General features: G+C 39.9%; 2 protein-coding genes across 2 annotated transcripts in view; one reads left to right on the forward strand and one right to left on the reverse strand.

The window, feature by feature from the left end:
* The first annotated feature begins 6375 nt into the window (after positions 1-6375).
* Positions 6376-18246, forward strand: LOC113526697 (long-chain fatty acid transport protein 2). The gene is made up of 10 exons (XM_026913982.3): positions 6376-7087; positions 12015-12224; positions 12428-12586; positions 12713-12837; positions 12920-13114; positions 13224-13314; positions 16050-16248; positions 16333-16430; positions 16735-16865; positions 17533-18246. Exons 1-10 carry the CDS (start codon positions 6613-6615, stop codon positions 17707-17709), a joined length of 1860 nt encoding a protein of 619 aa, XP_026769783.1. The 5' UTR covers positions 6376-6612; the 3' UTR covers positions 17710-18246.
* Positions 18247-18660: 414 nt separating this feature from the next.
* The window catches only part of hdc (histidine decarboxylase), a 16681-nt gene continuing 13642 nt past the window's right edge, over positions 18661-21699 (reverse strand). Inside the window, exon 12 of the mRNA XM_034305412.2 lies at positions 18661-19898. Within this exon, the coding sequence (XP_034161303.1) occupies positions 19281-19898 (618 nt within the window). The 3' untranslated portion in view covers positions 18661-19280. The remainder of the gene's footprint in view (positions 19899-21699) is intronic.

A 21699-nucleotide genomic window follows, 5' to 3' on the forward strand; every position in this document is an offset into this window, starting at 1 on the left:
GTTGGCACCAAACTAACCTTTTTAAAAAATGTAAATGTAAATTTGCAAAGAATAAATCTGGATGATGTTAAAAAAATTTTGTATTGTTTTCTTGTTTAGTTTAGTGTGAAAATGCTTGAGAGAAAAAAAAAAGTTTGTTGGAAAATAATTTTTTATTGTTTAATCAAGAAAATATTATTCATTGAATTTTCAGTATCAAATCTAATATAAATCCAACAATTACGTCTAATTAGGGACAAACATAAACGTAAAATTTTATTAATATAAAAAAACTTTACTAACTAGAAAATAACATTTGGACATTTTGACTTAATTTTAAATGCTATATATATATATATATATATATATATATATATATATATATATATATATATATATATATATATGTATATATATATATATATATATATATGAATAAAAAATTTGTTACAGATTATTTTACATACAAACTATTAATTAATTTAGGCATGTTATTTAATTTTGTCTATTTACTGGAGCCAGAGAGTTTTTTCCACCCACAGAACCCATTTCTATTACATTTAACATTATTTACAGGCATTTTTCAAAAAAAAAAAATTGTTTTAATACTTTACATACATATTAAACAATAATAAACAATAATAATAATAATAATAATAATAATAATAATAAAACATAAATATAAAACAACATGAAGAAAACACATAAATACGATATATACATACATATGTATATGCGAACATACATATATACATATACACATATAAATATAAAATAAACATATAAAAATATGTAGAACTGTATAAAAAATAGAACAGGGAATAATAGAGGAGTGTGGAAGTGAGGGTTTTTCTGAGAGCTGGCAGTATGGTACTGTAGTGTGAATAGGTGGGTCTTAAGTTTAGATTTTAATAATGAAAGAGTTGAACATTCCCCGTGTTGGGGCAAGGCGTTCCAGAGCCTGGGCATTCCAGAGCCTGGCCGTTCCAGAGCCTGGGAGCAACAGCACTAAAAGAACGGTCACCCACAGAAGAAATGGACGTGCGAGGAATAGAAAGTAGAGTCGTATCAGAGGAACGGAGAGAACGAGATGGTAGGTAGGAATGGAGAAGTTCAGAAAGATAGACAGGAGCAAGACTGTGAGAGTCAGTAACCGGGCTGCTGAGTTTTGCACGTACTATAGCTTATTTAGGGAATGTGATGGAAGATCAATAAACAGAGAATTGCAGTAATCTAAATGTGAGGTAATGAAAGGATGGACCAGGTTTTCAGCTGCACAAAAGCTAAGGGAAGAACGGAGGCGAGCAATATTACGGAGGTGACAGAAGGCAGATTTGGTGACAGGTGAAATATGAGAACTAAAGTTCAATAATGAGTCCAAGGTAATGCCAAGGTTACAAACTGTGCCAGATGGAAATATGTCAGTGCCATCAATGGTCAGACAGAGATCATTTACCTTACATAGAGCAGCCTTTGTTCCAGTAATAAGGATTTCTGTCTTTGCACTGTTTAGTTTTGAAAACTTAGCTGACATCCAGAAAGAGCAAATCCATGTCATTTTCACAAATTAGCTCGCATAGTACAAGCTACAAGGGCTTTATTTGGGAGTGATCAGCAGTTTAATTGAGCAATCTTGACTGGTTGATGCTTCTCAGTGTGGAAGTGGTCAGTCATGGGTAGGGGTCGTAGAAGACTACTGTCAGGCCGCCATGCTGTCACATGGGGATTTTTGATTCTGTCAACAGTCCAAATTGAGAGGATGCAACCAATCACGTTGGCAGGCCTGTGTGAGGTGTGTTTGTGAGGAGAGCTACAGTGGATGTAGCAACGGCGTGATATATGCAGTTCAGCGCAGCGATTGTAAACATCTGTTGAAAGTCGTGTTCACAAGCTGGCCTATCGGGACCACCAAAAAGCTTATTTGAAGTCCATCAAAAAAGCACGGTCACAGTACTATTCAAATATTATTCACAATAGTTCTGCCAATTCCAAACAGTTGTTCTCCACCATAAATCACCTCCTTAAACCTCAAATTGCTCCACTCACAGGAGCTACAGAAGAACAATGCAATGATTTTATGACCTTTTTTAAAACCAAAATTGACAAAATTCACTCCTCTTTTTATGTTCCTTCCTCCTTGTCTGCCCCAACTGCTGACTCGCAGTCTGATATTTCGATCCTGCTTTGCTGCTTCCCAGAAGTTACTCAACATGAGGTCGAAGACACCATCAGGGGGATGAGATCCTCCACATGTGCCCTCGACCCTATTCCTACACCTCTGTTGAAAGCCAATATTTCTGCCATCAGTCCCCTTATCACCATAATAATAAACCAATCCCTTCAGACTGGCCATGTACCGTCTGCCTTGAAAACGGCCATAATCAGACCATTACTTAAGAAACCCTCAACTGATCCTCAAATTTTTGCTAACTATAGGCCCATATCCAACCTGCCATTTCTCTCTAAGGTTCTGGAGAAAGTAGTTGCCAGCCACCTTCAAGACCACCTCAAACACAATAACATTTTTGAAAAGTTTCAGTCTGGTTTCCGTTCCGCTCACAGCACAGAAACAGCCTTAGAGTCACAAATGACCTGCTGATGACAGCTGATGCTGGTTCACCATCACTTCTTGTCCTTTTGGATCTTTCTGCAGCGTTCGACACCGTTGATCACGGTATACTTCTCAACAGGCTACACCACTCCGTTGGACTTAATAACACCGCCTTGCGTTGGTTCGAGTCATACCTTGCAGACAGATCTGAATTTGTGGCCATGGGAAGCTCAAGGTCCCGTTCACATGCTGTTAGATGCGGAGTTCCACAGGGATCAGTTCTTGGACCTATTTTATTCATTCTTTACATGCTCCCCCTTGGCAAAGTCATCAGTCGCTTGGGAATTTCTTTCCATTGTTACGCTGATGATACACAACTATATATGAAAACTGATGCTCACTCATCATCATCATCATCGTCATCAACTTTACCTACACTCACTGCCTGTCTGGAGGAGATAAGGGCTTGGATGAATCATAACTTTCTCCAGTTGAACAGCTCAAAAACAGAAGCCATCCTCATTGGTTCCCCTCATCAGATCAGAACATCTACCATAACTTGTATTACATTCTCTGGCCAGGACATCCCCCTATCACCATTAGTTACAAATCTTGGTGTTAGGTTTGACCCTCATTTAACCTTTGAGGCTCACATTAAACATCTTTGCAAAACATCGTTTCATCACCTCAGGAATATAGCCAGACTCCGTCCTACACTCTCCCTACATGATGCTGAGAAACTCGTCCACGCCTTTGTCTCCTCCAGACTGGACTACTGCAACTCTCTTCTCATCGGGATCCCTAGCAAGAGCATCCAGAAACGCCAGCTCATACAGAATAGTGCCGCTAGGATCCTGATGAGAGTGCGTAAATACGAACACATCACACCAATTCTTCAATCATTACACTGGCTTCCCATTTCCGCCCGGATTGAATATAAGGTCTCCCTCCTCACACATCAGTGCATCTATGGCAACGCCCCCACTTACCTTAAAGAACTCCTCACCCCACAGATTTCAGCACGTCCCCTCCGCTCCACAAACACTCATCGTCTCCTCCCCCCTAGGACTAATACCCGCACCATTGGGGACCGAGCCTTTTGCGCCGCTGCTCCTCGCCTGTGGAACGCCCTCCCTGAACATCTGAGGGCTCCACAAATGACTGATGGTTTTAAAAGGGGTTTAAAAACATACCTTTTTAAAAAGTGTTTTAATATAGTTTAAATTTCTGTGCTAATCTCAGTTGGCAGCTGGTTTTAATTGCTGTTTTTTTGTAGCACTTTGAGATTTTCTTTAAAATGTAAAGTGCTTTATAAATAAAATGTATTATTATTATTATTAAATTGTGCTGGAGAATAAAGGCATATGTCCATGCCGTATGTGCAAAAACTCCTGGTAACAGCCAATCAGGAGTAAGACGATTGAGATGAGTTTAACAAACAACATTATGGCAACCCATCAAAATCTGTCAAAAATACTCAGCCGGTTTAAAATACCGCATTAGCCGGCAGCAACGAGTCGACCCACAGCATTAAACTAGTGTCTAATATGGAGAGGCAGTTGCAACAACATCACCAAAGATTGATCCTGGCTGCACGGCTACTAAGCAAGAAAGTAGTAACTAACTAACTATCTTTATTTGAAGATTCAATTTGGCACAATGTCAAAGTATATAACTCTGGAGCAGACACTGGTGAAGCACAAACAGATGTAGCTGCAACAAACAGAACACCTGGTGAGCAGCGGCAGCCATCTACGCTGTAGCCAGCTACGCTCAATAGAATGTTACATGCCCATTATACAGTGTATAAATCTTTCTTATGACCATTCACCATTAATAACCATATTCTTGCTGGATTTCTTTTACAAACCCCTTTACTGTTTTTTTTTTAAACTGTAAGCAAAATCTGTAACAAATCCCAAGTTTTCTTCCTCAACATGATCTGATTTCTCTCTGAGGATTGTATGTTTTGTTGATTGAGCATTTTTTATCTGAACGATTTCATTCAAAATTGTTCCACTTTTCCCAAATGTAGTCGATTAGCCGAGATGCGGTCATGTGTCTGCAATTTGCTTCTGCTGCTACAGCACTAATGTAGCTAATATGTAATGGTAGCCTAATGCCTCCTGTTTAACATGAGGTAAATGTTCACACACTCGCCTCAGATGGCCTCACAGGGTTATTCAATGTCTCAAACACACTTGTTTGTGCAACTTGTTTATAACTGAGAAGAACATTCTGTGATTTAGGAATGTGTAACTGGGTTCAAGCAAACAAATTTAAACGGTGTAATACTCTCATTAAAATTGTGATTATTCTGGCTTATATTTAAAAATAACTAATTAAGAACAAAGCAGATTTTATTGTATGTATTGCTTGGGAAGGACAGAAGGTGTGTAGAGCTGCGAAGGTGTAATAAAAACACAAAAATGGATCATTAGAAAGAAAAGAAGGAACAGAACATTTTGAGCAGCTGAACCGAGTGTAAAGTTCACTGTGTTTTCCTTTATTTACTCTCTGTCTGAGTTATAGGATGTCTTGACCCTGCTTATTAATAAACCATGTCAGTTATCTGCCGCATTTTATTGACCTGATGTTTGCTGTAGTGAAATCCTAAACAAACAAAGTCTAAGTTACAGGGCTTTGTCTCCTTTAATAGGTCTTATGTCAATATTTATACTGTATGTTCTTCTCTCACCCATTTCCTGTCTTATCTTTTATCTGCTTATCTCTTCTTCACCTCTATTAAAAAAAAAATCTTCCATTCATCAGTCTGTTACCTTCCTCACCTGAAATGTCACAGTCTGAATAAAAAACAAACAAACAAATAAAAACTTAATTTCAGGGTAAATGGTCTATTTTCCGAGAATGCTGAATGCATTGCAGATATTACTTTAGGTTAAAACGTATGCAGTAAAACATCTGGGTAAAATTGCTGACTCAGTGTTTTTTGCAGGGGGATAAATTCTATATGCAGTTTTTTCAGTGTTCATTTTTTTTCTCTTATTAACTTCAAGAGAGAATAAAGGAGAAGCTGGTGAGGGAACGAATGTCTGCTATAATGTAAGTGAGAACAGGAACTAAGTTGTTTCGCAAGTGTTGCACAACATTAAATGTACTGTAAGTGATTAAACGCATGATGTGTCATTCTTAAATAAATAAATAAATAAATAAATACATTGTAGTTGCTGGTAAACTGCTGTGGTATAAGAACAATAAAACACTTGGGGTGCTGTTATTGGAAAGTAGCTTCCGTCAGTGACTGTTTACATGCACATCAATATTCTGATATTCATCAGAATTTGGCAATATTGCAATTAGTATTGAATGATGTAACGCTGCAATCCGAGTGCCCGATTCAGATTAAGACAATATTCTGATTCCCCAAATTCTGATTCTTGTCCCTGGAATACGCCTGTTTTAATCGGAAATTTTGTTGCATGTAAACACCTTTTTCAGAAAATCCACTGAAAGGAGATTTATTGTGAATTGTGAAGGAATTGTGGGTGCTAACAGATGCTCACCCGACCCTTTCCATTTCGAGATGGTGTTGTCGGACATTTTTGATGGTGAGAAGTGTTAGAATCCTCATTAAATTGTGTGAAAAAGTAGTAATAAAACTAATAACTGAGCGTACTCTTTAACTAGCAGCAGTGTGTTGAATCTCCTGGGAAATAACAGCGGGAAAGGAAAAGCGCATGTGTAGATCGGCAAACTTACAACGGGAATATTCTGATGCCTGGACTCATATAAACATCGTATTCGGAATATGACTTCAGCCCGAATAGAGACCTTAAGCGGAATTTGATGTGTGTGTAAATGTAGTTAGTCTTTTGTGTATTTTGTGGAAAAATCAGCAGGCAGGTTTCTGCATCCATCCTATATTGTGCGCAGTGTGTGGACCATTTGGCTTTCCATAACTGACTGTCCGGTGAATGCTGTTAGGAGTTATCCAGCTTTCCATATCCTCCCCACCCCTCGCGTCCATTGGATACTAAAAGCCAGCTCTGGTTTTCCAGAGGAAAACAGCTCTCAGGCTTCTGTGCGCGCGAGCCGGAGTCTGGGTCACTTTTCCAGGCACCATGTTTCTCTTGTTCGTGGTGTTTGCGGCTTTGGTGTTACTTCTTTTCCTCCTTCATGTCCGTTTTCCGTATTTCGTGTACGATGTGCTGTATGTGCTGAAGGGAATCCGCGTGGCCATGAAGATGAGGAAGTTCCGCAGCTCCACTCCGTGCTACACCATCCTGGACCGGTTCTTAGACGCGGTGAAGAAACATCCTGAGAAGAAGTTCCTGGTGTTTGAAGGTCGCTCCTACACGTACAGCGAGGCGGACAGACTGAGCAGTAAAGCGGCCAGGGCTCTGCTCCATCACACCGAGCTGCAGGAAGGAGACACAGTGGCTCTGTTCCTCGGGAATGAGCCGAACTTCATCTGGGTCTGGCTCGGACTCTCCAAACTGGGCTGCACCGCTGCGTTCCTCAACTCCAACATCCGCGCCAGGTCCCTGCTGCACTGCTTCAGCTGCTGCGGGGCAAAAACCCTCATCGCTGGGGCAGGTGAAGTCATCTCTAACGCACATGACATGCATCATATACACACCTAAGCCCAGTGCAAAAGTTAGTACCCCCCGGGGGTTTGAATGGAAATGCAGCTGTTTTATCTACAAACCATCCTGTTTTTACTGCTCAGGCTGTGAATTGTTTTATTAATGTTGTTTTTAAATTGTTCTAAAATCTTTCACCATTTATCATCACAGTGATTCTTTGTTGTTGTTGTTGTTTTACATTTTTAATCTTTAATTTGTAAGTTTTTTTATGTTTATACAGTAGAATCCAAAAGTCTGAGACCATGTTGAAAATCTGGGATTTTTTTTTTTTTTTGCACTGTTTCTGCGTCACGATTCAGATTTCAACAAATGTGTGATACTGACCGTGTTAACCTTTATACGAAAGGTCAGATTTTCTTATTCCTTCCACTGAAGAGTGGGTTTAGGTGACACTGATGGATTTGATCTAAAATCTAATCTGTGCCTCGCTGGCATTAAACCAAATACTAAGAAACTGAATAATGTATAATGATACATTATAATAATGTAATTATTATTATTATTAAAATATATCACAGCTGTATCCTGTAACAAGACAACAATCCAAAACATGCAGCAAAATCAACCAGAAGGTTTGCCTTGAACCTTTTGCTCTCCAGACCTGATCTGATCTTATCGAGGCAGAAGAACCCAAGAAAGTTTGCAAATATTAACTTAATTCAGAGGTTCTCAAACTTTCTGTCGCCAGGAATCACTTTAGCTGTAAAACAAATTCCACAGACTGCCTCAGGACAGATTTATTACGCAAATATTTATTTACATTTATTTCAATTTGTGCAGTTCTATTTTGTCTATTTATTAAATCCGTACAGCTTTTTATTCCTGAACGTTCCACTGAAACACTGTAACAAACGGTACTTTTCCTTATTGCTGAGGTGAACCATGAAGAGTACACCTTTGGTACCTTTAGTGTGTAATCTGTCAACTGGAAAGGTGCTACACTGCACCTGCCGCTACACTGATGATCCTTCATACCAAAATTATTTTTAAAGGTTTACAATATTCACGTTTTCAGGTAAAAGATACACACTAAAGGTATAAAAGGTGTTGTCTTGAGGGTACCATTCCAGCGAGAAGAAAAAGTACCGTTATGTGCCATTATATACTTAATAACTTTAATAAATGTAGGTTGTGATTTTCATCGCTGTATTGAAAATAATGGATCCCTTGGCTCTGCTTTACATCTGAATTAGAGGATCTGAAAGCTGTTCAGAAGATATGTTTAGAGGCAGTTATAAAGAATAGATTTAGAGAATATGAAGTTCATTAGCTATCCACATTACTTATCTCAGATGGAGTGCGGTTGCAGAGTTTTGTGGTTTTTGTTTCACCTCTGTACAGCAGTGAGTAAAGTACGTTTCCGGATTCATTGCGTCAGAATTTCTCGTTGTCTCTGACTAATAGCAGCTGATTGTCGAGAACGATACACTTTTCTCACATGGACGGCGTTTGCTGTTGGTGATGAACTCCTCGTGCTGAGTTTTATGTTGAAGATGTTTTATCGCTTGTATTATAGGAAGATCCTGTAGTTGCTCCTCTTGATAGTTTCACAGAGTACAGTTACAGTAATTATTTCACGAATTAAAGTACTGCAAACTGTGTTCATCCCCAAACAAGGGATGCATCCATAACTATACTGGTATCAGTTATCGCTCCGATATCTTTCTCATTTACCCGTACTTGTAAAAAATGCTCCAATACCAGCGTCCGATACGAGGTGATACTATGTGATGGAAGGCTCGTGTACACTGTTGCACTTTGTACAAGTACGAGTAAAAGAGAAAGAGATCGGAGCGATAACTGACACCAGTATAGTCATGGATGCATCCCTTGTGTGGACCACTGGTATGGAAAAGATTGAAAAGTAAAAAGAAAAAAACATCAAATGTAATACACAGATGGTGCTGCTTTTCACTAGAGACACCCAGAAAACATTCCACACTGAAAAGCAAAACCTTCACGTTGCTTGATCTCTTACATGAAGAATAATCAGCAGAAGGTTGCTCTTTTATAAAGAAGTAAACAGTGAAGTTTCTGTTGAGAGAAGTGTGTGTGTGTTGCATTGTACAGTGTGTCCAAAAGTCTCCATACAGAGGAGAAGTGAACACTTTTTTAGCAAAATGTAACTTTATTTACAAAACCTCCTCTACATGAAATGGCTTCTTTGTACACACACACACACACACTCGGAGTCGTCTCATATAACATATCTGTTGTTATATAATGTAATTGCATTTTTATTTTTATAATTTAATTGCATTTTTTAGTCATAATTTTTATGACTAAAAATCATGTCATGTTATACAATTTCTTCAAATTACTTTCAACAGGAAGTAAGAGCAAAATTTATCAGTGAAATTCCTGGTGTATTTAAGGACGTCATGTCATAAATTATCGGTTGTGCTGACGTGTTCTCCGGTTGCTTTCTCGTCCCGAGTGTATTCTGTCTGTTCAGTTATTTGATGTTTATATTGTTTGCAGCTGATCACATTGTGCAGACCCTTAAAAGTTGCAAAAGCACAAATGGATGTAGGGCAAATACATGTCCTTTCGCATCCAACAGCAGTATCGGACTTAGCAAATCAGCTAACATAGCCAGTGGTAATGGTAAACACATGGTCATTTATGGAAAATGAATGAAAATGAAATGAATTAAAGATGAACATCCAAACAACTGATTGTCACTGTGTGTAGTAATGGAGTCTCATAAAAGTGTAATGTTGGTCGACACTGTTATAATATACACCTGGAACATTTAATCCACTCCTGTAGGTCATGTGACCTACTCCTGTTGGTCAGTTTTGGGTCACCTGTTTCAGGTGTGTGTTGGAAGTGGAGCAGACCAACAGTGTGGATTGATTCTTTGATTGATGATTGGGAAACACTTTGGATTCAGACCAGGTTTATGTTCTGTTCCAGCTCCTAATAAACCTGAAGCAGGTGAGGAACATCTGCAGGATCACCCGGTTCAGGTGTTTTACAGGAGAGAGTGAATAACTGTGCGGGTTCTTTATAGTTTGCCGTGGACTGGATTGGGAAAGCTGGTTGTAAACAGCAGGGCTGTCATCCTACACATTTGCGCTTTGCACTGCTGGAACTTGAGGAGTGTTTTCAGTGTACGAGAGGTCAATGTCTCACTGATCACCCAGATTGTAAATGCTGAATAACTTTAGTAAAAACTCTCCTCATTATATTTATTTCTTCAAGCAAGAAATGCACTTCTTTGTTACTGCCTTCTTCTTCTTTTTCTTCCTTTTCTTCTCTACTTCTCTTACTCCTCCCCCTCTTTTTTTTCCTGAATGCAGCTGTACACCTTGTGCTTTTGTAAAGACTGTACTCATGAATGCTGGGAGAGTTTTGGAGAGTTAAAGCAACAGCTCAGTGAAACTGTCGACACATTAGAACACTAACACACACTCTTTATAATCACGCGCCGTCTTAATCTTTTATTATTTTCATATAATACAGTCGAGTGCAAAAGTTTAATCACTCTCAGGACAAAGTGAAGAAGACCAAATAAATGTCATTTATAGTAACAGAACCTTTAGTGAGTTCGTTTCCATGGATGTTGCTTCATTATCACAAGTAACAAAATAGTCAAATAACTTTTTTTTGTTAATATTAAGATGTTAATAGTGGAAAAACAAAAGTTTGTACCAACTTTTCTCACTGTGATATTAATATTCTCTAATAGCTTTTATGTCCACCATTTTATTTTTATAAACTGCCTCCAAACACTTTCCTCTTTCACCACCGGAGTAATTTATTTCAGCAGAAATGAATGAGATACATGAGCAGAAACAGAAAAGCCCTGTGATTGGTCAGTGTTGGCAGCAGAAAGGTCTGTGATTGGTCAGTGTCTCAGCCCCACCCCCACCCCCCCTTTTTTTTTAACAGTTCACTCACAGGGCATAAGGGGAAATGTTCTGATTGCAGTTTACCTTGCAGCAATGTTATGTCTGGTTATGACTGGTTCTTTAGTTTAATTTCTCTTTTACACACTTCCTGTCACTGATCTGCATTTTTATGAAGGGTGTCATAATGCTTTTACACCCTTCATAAAAATGCAGATCAGTGACAGGAAGTGTGTAAAAGAGAAATTAAACTAAAGAACCAGTCATAACCAGACATAACATTGCTGCAATGTAAACTGCAATCAGAACATTTCCCCTTATGCCCTGTGAGTGAACTGTTAAAAAAAAAAGGGGTGGGGCTGGGCAGTTATGTTCTGGCTGGGGGCGGGGTTAACTCCAGGTGGGGGCAGAATCAGTTTTTATTAGGTGTGTTAAAAATAATATGATTTTTTTATGAGTCTATTTACAATTTAAAACAGCTTTAACAACAATTTAGAGTCATTCATGATTTTGTGCAATGTATAAAAGATGTGTCTGAGTGTGTGTTTGTGTGTGTGTGTGTGTGTGTTCTTAAATGTCATGCCCTTTTCACATAGCAATTTTCATACACCAAAATACAGCAAATGTGAAGAATGTAATCTAGAAATAAATCATTTCATCTCCAAATAACAGAAGGGGAGGGGCTACAGCATGGGCTTCATAAATATTAAATAGACCACTCCTAATCTGTGCTTTAATACAGCAACCTAAACTGAACACAAACATCTAGACGTTAATGTTTTAACGATGTACCGTGTGCTGAGTCTGGCGTGTCTCTCATGTTGTGGCATGTTCTAGTCGTGTTTCTTGAGTCATGGCGTGTTATATCTACACGTGTTGAGTCACGGCGTGTTCTTGCTGCATGTGTTGAGTCATGGCAGATTTCCCTGTATTTTTTGACTCATTACATGTTCTAACTGTGTGTGTTGAGTCATGGCAGATTTAGGAATACTAGAAAACTGTTTTCATGCTTGTTATCTGCAGATTTGCTGGAAGCGGTAGAGGAAGTACTTCCTGTATTAAAGGAGCAGGAAGCGAGTGTCTTCCTGCTGGGTGAAAGTTGTGAGAAGAATGGAATCATAAACCTAAGCGAGAAAATGAATGCTGTGAGCGATGAGCAACTACCGCGATCACTTCGATCCAAAATCACCATGAAGGCCCCTGCACTCTACATCTACACTTCAGGCACCACTGGTAGCACCTACACACACTCACACACATACACACACACACACACAAACACAAACAAACATATACACACACAAAGACACACTAGAGATCGGAATACTAAAATTGTGCTAGCTAGCTAGCTAAACATCATCATTTGCCCTCAGATGTGCAGTGCAGTATACACATGTGCCGTGTGTGTGTGTGTGTGTGTGTGTGTGTGTGTTCAGGTCTTCCGAAAGCGGCTGTGATCAGCCATGAGAGGGTGTGGATGGCCACCTTCCTACAGAAAATGTCCGGTGTCTGTTCTGATGATGTCATCTACGTGTACCTGCCCCTGTACCACAGCGCTGGCTTCCTCATGGGCCTGACTGGGTCAATAGAGCGGGGTACATCCCTCAGATACCCCACCCCCCGCAACACACACACACACACAAATCCACTGTATTAAAGTTAGGATGTTGTTCTTTTCTGTGTGTGTTACGGTGCGTGTGTGTGTGTTTGTATATGTTCAGGAATCACAGTGGTGTTGAGAAGGAAGTTCTCAGCGTCTCAGTTCTGGAATGACTGCCGGAAGTACAATGTGACGGTGATCCAGTATATCGGAGAGATCATGCGCTACCTCTGTAACACACCCAAGGTAACACAACACAACATACACAACCTTAGTACACACCCAGGCTAACATACTAACCCCCTCAGATATGTGTTTTCTCATGTAGACGGACAGCGATCGCATGCACAAAGTGCGTATTGCCCTCGGGAATGGTGTGCGTGGCGACACGTGGGCGGAGTTTCTGCAGCGATTTGGAGACGTGCGTGTCTGCGAATGCTACGGAGCAACAGAAGGAAATATTGGCTTTATCAACTACATCGGGAAAATAGGTGCCATCGGACGGGCGAATGTGATCCTAAAGGTTAGCAAGGAATTTAGCAACTACAGCTTTAACATTTAAATAATAAATAAGCAATGGTGTGTATAGTCTTTTTAATCTTCTCATGCTTTTGCTGTGTGTAATTGTGTAGCGACTTGCACACTTTGCTTTGATTAAATTCGACACTGAGATGGAAGAACCAGTACGAGACTCTCGAGGATTGTGTGTGGAGGTTTCTACTGGTAAGTACTGTTAGAGCCAGACTTTCTAAAGAACCCTACTGTAAGGACAATGAACACTACTGATAAGCCCAGATCTGTAAAATCCTCACTGTTAAGGCAAGTGTTGTTAATTTCACCGACATTAGCCACCAAAATCATGTCTTATAGCAAATAATCTGATAAATTAAATCTAATAAAGTGCAGACAGTGTGCCTGTGATGTACAGAACCATTTTAACCGTAAGATATATTGTAAAGATTGAGAGTGGATAGTGGATTGAGACCACAGTGAGCTTGTTTACCCATGCAAAGGCTGAGAAAAAGAAGAAAAAGTTAAACAAAGCTACATCTTAAAACAACCTAAAACAAGATGCTAAACTGTGCACTGTGTATGTATGTGATTCTCCACTGCCTACTACAGGGTTGCTCTAAAAATTCACTAGATAGTAGCCTATAGCATAAATCAAGTGTAATAGCCTCTTGCCTTCATTTTGCTTGAGGCTATGTCCTTAAGGTCATCCTGCACCACCACATCTATGGAGTATGGTGGTTAAGACCATAAAGAACCGTGTGTAAAGAACACTATTGCCACAACCGGTCACCCTTACTCTTGCCTGGTGGATCTTTAAGATAGATAGATGGATGGATGGATGGATGGATGGATGGATGGATAGATAGATAGACTTTATTGATCCCATGAGGGAAATTCTTGTGTTACAGCAGCATGGTCAGTAGCAAGATACAACACGCACACATACAAAATATAAAATATAAAAATAGTTAAATTAAATGTAGTAGTGCAGGTATGGAACACAGTTGTAGATTTGACCAGATTTACATCAGTATTTACATCAGTACGCTTGTGAAATCTGGCAGTGAATAATGAATATGAAGAACCTTGAGAATGTAGAATATAATGACAGCAGTCTAAATGATAGCTTCCTTGTAGTAGTGTAATGTGAAAGTGTGATCATCTGTCACACACAGGTGAGCTGTTGTACAATGTTATTGCGAATGGTAAGAATGAACTCCTGTAACGTTCTCTGTGACAATGAATTTGAATGAGTCTTTTGGAGAATGAGCTCCGCTGACTCTGTAGTGTGTTATAGAGTGGATGAGACGGATTGTCCATGATGGAGAGCAGTTTGTTCAGTGACCTCCTGTTCCTCACTGACTCAAACGTCTCCAATTTGTGTCCAATGATAGATCCAGCCTTGCGAATAAGCTTGTTAATCCTGCTGGTATCTCTGGCACTGATGCTGCCCCCCTAGCAGACCACAGCACAGTAAATGGCACTCGCCACCACAGACTGGTAGAAGATCTCCAGCATCTTGTTGCACACATTAATCGTCAGCCAAGTCCTGTTTCATTGCTACAGATCATCAGACGTGGTGCAAAGACTCCTCATGTGCTTGTACACAGATCAAGAGCTCATCTTATGTCATCCTGTAACCACATCTATCCTGGAGACTGTAATACCAATACTAGTACTCTACTTATATAGAAGACATCATACTTTGTCTTCATACTTTGTCTTCTCTTAGTGATACAAGTTATTATCGTGGTTAGCTCAGGTGGAATCATATTGGAAAGTTGGGATCCTGCCCTGTAAACTGGTCAAGATATCAACAATCTTGTCATGCAGCATTCTTATATAAAGTCACATAAAGAAGCTCCACATCCTTACGTCCCAGTGACACGGGCTGCCAAATGTGAGTTTCCTGACAGCTCCCTACTGCTTTGAGTAGGACTCTTGCTGGCGTGGACTTGGCATTTTGCGTATACTATTAATGGAAGCCCTGGTAGTTCAACTGTATTAATGAGATAAATGTAAGTTGCTCTGGATAAGACAAATGCATAAATGTAAATGTTTTAGATTCAGTGTCCACATCTTGGACAGTGCTTCACATTCTCCCAGTTCCACATAATCAGTAGAATATACCCCAGAATGTAATGAGATCAATGAAACTACCAGGATTACCTAAGAATCTAAGTGTCACTAAAAGTAAGTTAGCATCATTCCTTGTGACCTTGTTAGTATTCATTCATTCATTCATTCATTCATTGTGCTTTGCACCATCTCTAATGGTCAATAGAATATTTTCTGTAGAGTGCTATTGGTTATTTATAGTTTAAATTGAATGAAAGTCGAATGTAATTGTGCTGCAATGAATATCAGATAATCATTAGAGTTGTCATTTGCAAGACAGGATTTGCAAGACTCCTGAAGGACATTACACCACATCATGACACTGTTGGATGTGACAGGTTGCATGTTGGAATCTTGATCTGTGCTAACACTGAAGAGGCTGATATTTTGATCATGGTGGATTTCACTGAGGAGGCTAGTAGGCTAAAATCTATGGGGTCAAAGTGCCTGGTACCAAACCAGCAGCTCCAGTTCACCACCATTATATAGACCTATTGGATTTGGACCCTTGGAGGTGGTTAGTCCTCCAGGTAACCACTGTGCTTTGCACCACCTCTGGTGTCCATTGGACTTCATAACACCACATTCGTAACTAGCATTGTTAATTAATTTAAAAGACCTTTAAAAACTTGCCTGTGCATGTTGTTCATTCTGTTCATCATGTCCTAGCCAAGACTAAAGAAAAGTAGCAAAGTTTTATACCTTCTGTGCTGTGTGGTTATGCTAATACAGAAGACATGTCATAGTTATTTAAAACCACAAAGCAGCCAGCAGTAAGCATATATGTGTGATTGTGTGTGTGTGTGTGTGTATGTGTATCTGTGCAGGAGAGACAGGACTGCTGGTGGCTAAGATCACTAAAGTGGCTCCCTTTAGTGGCTATGCTAACAACAAGCACCAAACAGACAAAAAGAAGCTGAGGAACGTGTTTGAACAGGGAGATGTGTACTTTAACACTGGAGACCTCATGAAAGTTGACCAGGAGGGCTTCGTCTACTTCCAGGACCGCATTGGAGACACTTTCAGGTGCTCAATCACCAAACAATCCAAGCTTGTTTAGGATACATCTTAAAGTGCCATGTGTATTTATAGCTGTTTACTGTGTGGCAGGTGGAAGGGTGAGAATGTTGCTACCACTGAAGTGGCTGATATTTTGATCATGCTGGATTTCATAGAGGAGGCTAATGTCTATGGAGTCAAAGTGCCAGGTATGAAATCAACATCTTGCATAAAATTCTCATTCATCGCCAATTAGCATTAGGTAGGTTTAAGGGATTTGTTTTTTGGAGGTGATGAAAGTTCTTTGGTTATAAGCAGGCTTGTTGAGAAACATGTGATTTCAGACAGAAGTCCTTCATCTATTGTGCAAGCAAAGTATTTCTGAAGTGAAGATGTTACGAAGTAGGATAGGAACAGTTAACAATTTAGAAGGTTTATTATCTGCTAGTTTATGAGATGATTGTTTTACTAGAGTATGTAGCCTTTACTGAGACTCATGTGTGTGCGTGTAAGGTCATGAGGGCAGAATCGGAATGGCTGCTATCATGCTGAAGGAGGGACGGGGCTTCGACGGCTCTGTAGCATACAAGCACATTGAGAACTACCTGCCCACATACGCCAGGCCACGTTTCATTAGGATACAGGTAACACTATCACATGTTGCTCAACCACTTCCTCACTCAGTCACACCAAAACATTTCAACACAACCATCATTAAGTGCTGGATGCTAACTGAACCGTGCGAAGGTCAAAATTTTGCCTGTGTTGCATGTACCGAGTGTGTGTGTGTAATTTTTGAATATTTCATAAGATTTACTATCCTTGTAATGTGATTTACAATTTCATCATGAAAAATGTTGAAACTAATTAAATGTTTATCTCTATTTGCTGGTCAGTTGTTTTTTTTTAACCTAAATGAACATCTGTTGTGTCTTTTTGAGGTTCAGCATGCATGCATGTGACGTTCTTCAGCTCAGCTTCAAACACAGCTTGACAAATAATGAGCTAATGTATCTAGCTAACAGACTAATTAACACTAGTTAGCTAGGCTTCTTATCGGATCTTATCAGATGGTGCTACATTAGACTCTTTTATACCACAACACTGTTGAATGCTGGATTCTGATTGTGGTCAGAAGGTGTTGATTAGTTTTCTATAACAGAAGCTCTGCTCAGACAGTAGCGCAGGTTTATATTAATGCGCTTGTTCTGATACGTTATCGTTTCTATGGTAACAGCTCATTCACAGGGACGTGTACGGCTCAACCTCAGGGTGGTAACAGTAACTCGGTGTTTCTCTGCTCTCCTGCAGGAGATGCTGGACACCACAGGCACCTACAAACAGATAAAGATGAAACTGTCCGAGGAGGGATTCAATCCCAAAGCTATCCAGGATAAGCTGTACTTCCTGGACGACAGGAAGAAAACTTACGTCCCCATGACGGAGGACATTTTTAACTCCATAAGCAATGGACAACTGAGATTATAACACACACACACACACACCTCAATCAAATGCCTTAAAACAGAGATGTTTATTATTCAAACATAGGACATAATTACATGTATAATTAGTAATTTTCCATTAAAATTTCTGATTATATACAAAGAACAGGAAGAAGGGAATAATGTAGCTAAATCTCTGTAATACCAAAAAACACATTATAGTTATTTTTCTATTCTTTTCTTTTATAATTTTGTTAATTATGTAAAGATTTACATAAGCCGAAGCTGATGTCAGTAAATAAAGTTTAATTAAAGAACTGATGGGAAAAAATGTGATTTGTGTAAAGATTTGAAATAGCGTGTGTTAAAATCTTAACACGGACAGGATCCTGTTTCTTTAACGCTAAATAGTTTGTAGCTGAGACTGATTTTGGTTACACCAACCAACCAAACAAATACATTTACGCGTAACTTAGACCAGTCTTTATTCCGCATGTCTGTGTAAAAACCCGCCACCTGTGACTTGCTAATTAGTGCTACAAGCAAAGGTATAAAAAAAAAAAAACACCCACAAAATTAATTTTCCAACAGAAATATGAAAACTAGTTAATGTCGAAGCACAACAGCATCATCGTAAAATGCATCAGTAGAAAGATCTACATTTTTTTTCTTGTTTGTGATGTTGGCAAACATCACAAAAATGGTCACCATGGAAACATGGACGTGTAACGTATAGCTGAAGACGTAAAGGGGAAGATTTTTAGTTACGTGAGAAAGAAAACTGTAAAATATAAAATCTTATCTCCCAGCTCTGATCTATACGCTTGCTCAGGGCAAATATGACAAATGCCACTGCAATGAGCTAGCTAATTTTTTATAATGGTTGCCATAACAACACTTAGCTATTTTGCATTACCTGCTCCTAGTTAAATGTACATTTTACAGGCGATGTAGCTGCTGGTGCAACTGACACAAAAGGAAATCTATTAAAGAAGTCTAATAAAGAAAAAAGAAAGTAGTATGTGTGTGTGTGTGTGTTTGTGTGTTATTTGGTGTGCAGTGTGTGTGTGTGTGTGTGTGTGTGTGCGTGTGTGTTATTTGGTGGGCAGTGGGCCGTGTGTGTGTCTGTGTGTGTGTTATTTGGTGGGCAGTGTGTGTGTGTGAGTGTGTGAGTGTGTGTGTGTGTGAGTGTGTGTGTTATTTGGTAGGCAGTGTGTGTGTGTGTGTATGTGAGTGTGTGTGTTATTTGGTGGGCAGTGGGCCGTGTGTGTGTCTGTGTGTGTGTTATTTGGTGGGCAGTGTGTGTGTGTGTGTGTGAGTGTGTGTCTGTGTGTGTGTTATTTGGTGGGCAGTGTGTGTGTGTGTGTGTATGTGAGTGTGTGTGTTATTTGGTGGGCAGAGGGCCGGGTGAGTGTGTGTGTGTGTGTTATTTGGTGGGCAGTGTGTGTGTGTGAGTGTATGTGAGTGTGTGTGTTATTTGGTGGGCAGTGTGTGTGTGTGTGTGTATGTGAGTGTGTGTGTTATTTGGTGGGCAGTGTGTGTGTGTGTGTGTATGTGAGTGTGTGTGTTATTTGGTGGGCAGTGTGTGTGTGTGTGTGTATGTGAGTGTGTGTGTTATTTGGTGGGCAGAGGGCCGGGTGAGTGTGTGTGTGAGTGTGTGAAGCAGTTGAAGCAGTTAGCCTTGCTGAAAGGCCAGTAAAGCTGCTGAATGGCGCACTGAGCCCAAACCTGTGGTAAACTCGGCACACTGTGGAACTTCATCAGACGCTTCTGCGTCGTTCTCCGCCCCTCAGGGCTCTCTGGAATCTTCGCCAACACTCCGAGGGGCGGGGCCTCCTTCAGAGCGTGGGCGGAGTCAGGCCTGGTTGGCGGGAGCTCGGCGCTGCAGCTCATCGAGCGAATGGCACGCCTCTGATTCTGACGCACCAGATGCTTGTCGATCATGGACGGCTCATCCTGCGTCTCCACTTCCTGTTCCTGCCACAGGGTTTCTTTTTCGGTCTCGCTGTCCAGTGAGAGCGCGTGGGGGCGTGGCCAGCGGCCTGGCTGCAGGATTTCATTGGCCGTGCGCTGGATGATGTTCCAGTCGCGGCGGATGTCTTCAGGACGTGTGTACTGCGACGTCACGGTGAAGCGGATGATGAGTTTGGAGCCGACGGCGGCCGGAATCAGAAACATGCTGCCGGAGTGTGTTAACCTGCGCAAGAGCTCCTGCGTAAGAGCGTTTCCTCCCTACACACACACACACACACACACACACACACACACACACACAAAATTTCAATTTGCTTCTAAATTGGGAATACATACACTGTTGCTAGGCAACTGGGAAAATGGACACTGAGCTAATGACTGAAGCTAGTAATTCAGCTAGCTAGCATGTAGCTGTAAAGACAATGAATTCAAATTCAAATTTTATTTGTCATGCATAACCATACACAGTACGAGTTGCAGTGAAATGCTTTATACAACTGTTCTGACATAAAATAAGAAAATATAGAAAAATATTAAATATAAAGAAAAATATGTACATAAAAAATATATGAAGGGATTAAAAGAAAAAAAATGTGTATAAGAATATATATATGGATATATAGATGGAGGCAGCAGCAGTCCGACAGTACCGATACAAAGTGCGGATATGTGCAGTTTCGTGCAAAAAAATGAGTGGAAATGAGACAGAACCATCCTAAACATCAACATTTACCTCAGATGTGTCGGTAAATTACCAAAAAAAAAAAGGCTGTATGACTAAAATGACACTTTAATCGCACTTAACACGGGCTGCTAGCTAGTATCAGGCCCATAAATCTTTTATATGGACAAGTTAAAGACGCAGCGATAGCAGAAACGCATCATTCTGTGAAACGACATACAAACATCAGGAATGTCAACATTTACCTCAGATATGTTGGTAAATTACCAAGTAAAACGTCTGTAAGAATAAATTTATACTAATTGCACTTAGCATCAAACACTAGCTAGTACTTGTGTTTGATATGGACAGCGTAAAGACACGGTGATGTTAGAAACAAAACAGAAACACCAGGAACATCAATTTTTACCTTATACGTGTTGGTGAATTACTAAAAAAAAGATTCAGAATGACTAAATTACACTGTATTTACACTTAGCATCAAGCGCTAATGGCTAGTTTCCACAAATCGCATCATTCTGTGAAACATTAACTAATGTGGAGTCGTGAATACCCTGGCTTTTGAGGTGAATGTGTTTAGACATACAGTTTGCACAGCGCTAAGCTGAAAACCAAACGTTTCCTGTAATTCCTTCACAGAGTGTTCTTTTGTGTGTGTGTGTGTGTGTGTGTGTGTGTGGGTGTGTGTGGGGGTGTGTGCATGTCCTTTTTGAACAAACTGACGTCATCCAATGTTATATTTCACCGTATTTAAATGTAATCATTAACAGCAACTCGAGCAATTTACCTCAAACACAATAAAGACCCACCCACAAAGACACACAAACTTACCCCTGAAATCTGAAAACACACACACACACACACACACACACACACACACATATACACACACACACACAGTAAACATGGTTCAAATTTCACATGAAGAAATCACACACACCCAGTCTGTGTGTACTGCATTACCACTCATGTGTACAGTTATAGCAGTGGTGTTTATTATTGGTGGTTATTGTAGAGTGTGTGTGTGTGTGTGTGTGTGTTTCACATCACCCTGTGGGATGTTTTTTTATGAATTAATTTCACTTTCTGCTAATTTATTGAAATAAATAGCATTTTGTTGTTCTGTTGAATTCTACATTCTGATTGGTCAGAAGGTGTTGATTAGTTTTCTATAGCAGCAGCTCTGACAGTAGCGCAGGTTTATATTAATGCACTCGTTCTGATACGTTATCGTTTCTATAGCAACAGCTCGTTCACAGGGATGTGTACAGCGGACGCTCCACTAATGAAGTTTTCTTAAAGTAAGGAGATGTTTATGTAACATTGATGGAAGGAGTCTCCAGTGTCGGTGCTTTGTAACAGTCAGAGGTAAAGCTG

The sequence above is a fragment of the Pangasianodon hypophthalmus genome, chromosome 6 (assembly GCF_027358585.1).
Source record: "Pangasianodon hypophthalmus isolate fPanHyp1 chromosome 6, fPanHyp1.pri, whole genome shotgun sequence".
In the NCBI taxonomy this organism is placed as follows: domain Eukaryota; kingdom Metazoa; phylum Chordata; class Actinopteri; order Siluriformes; family Pangasiidae; genus Pangasianodon; species Pangasianodon hypophthalmus.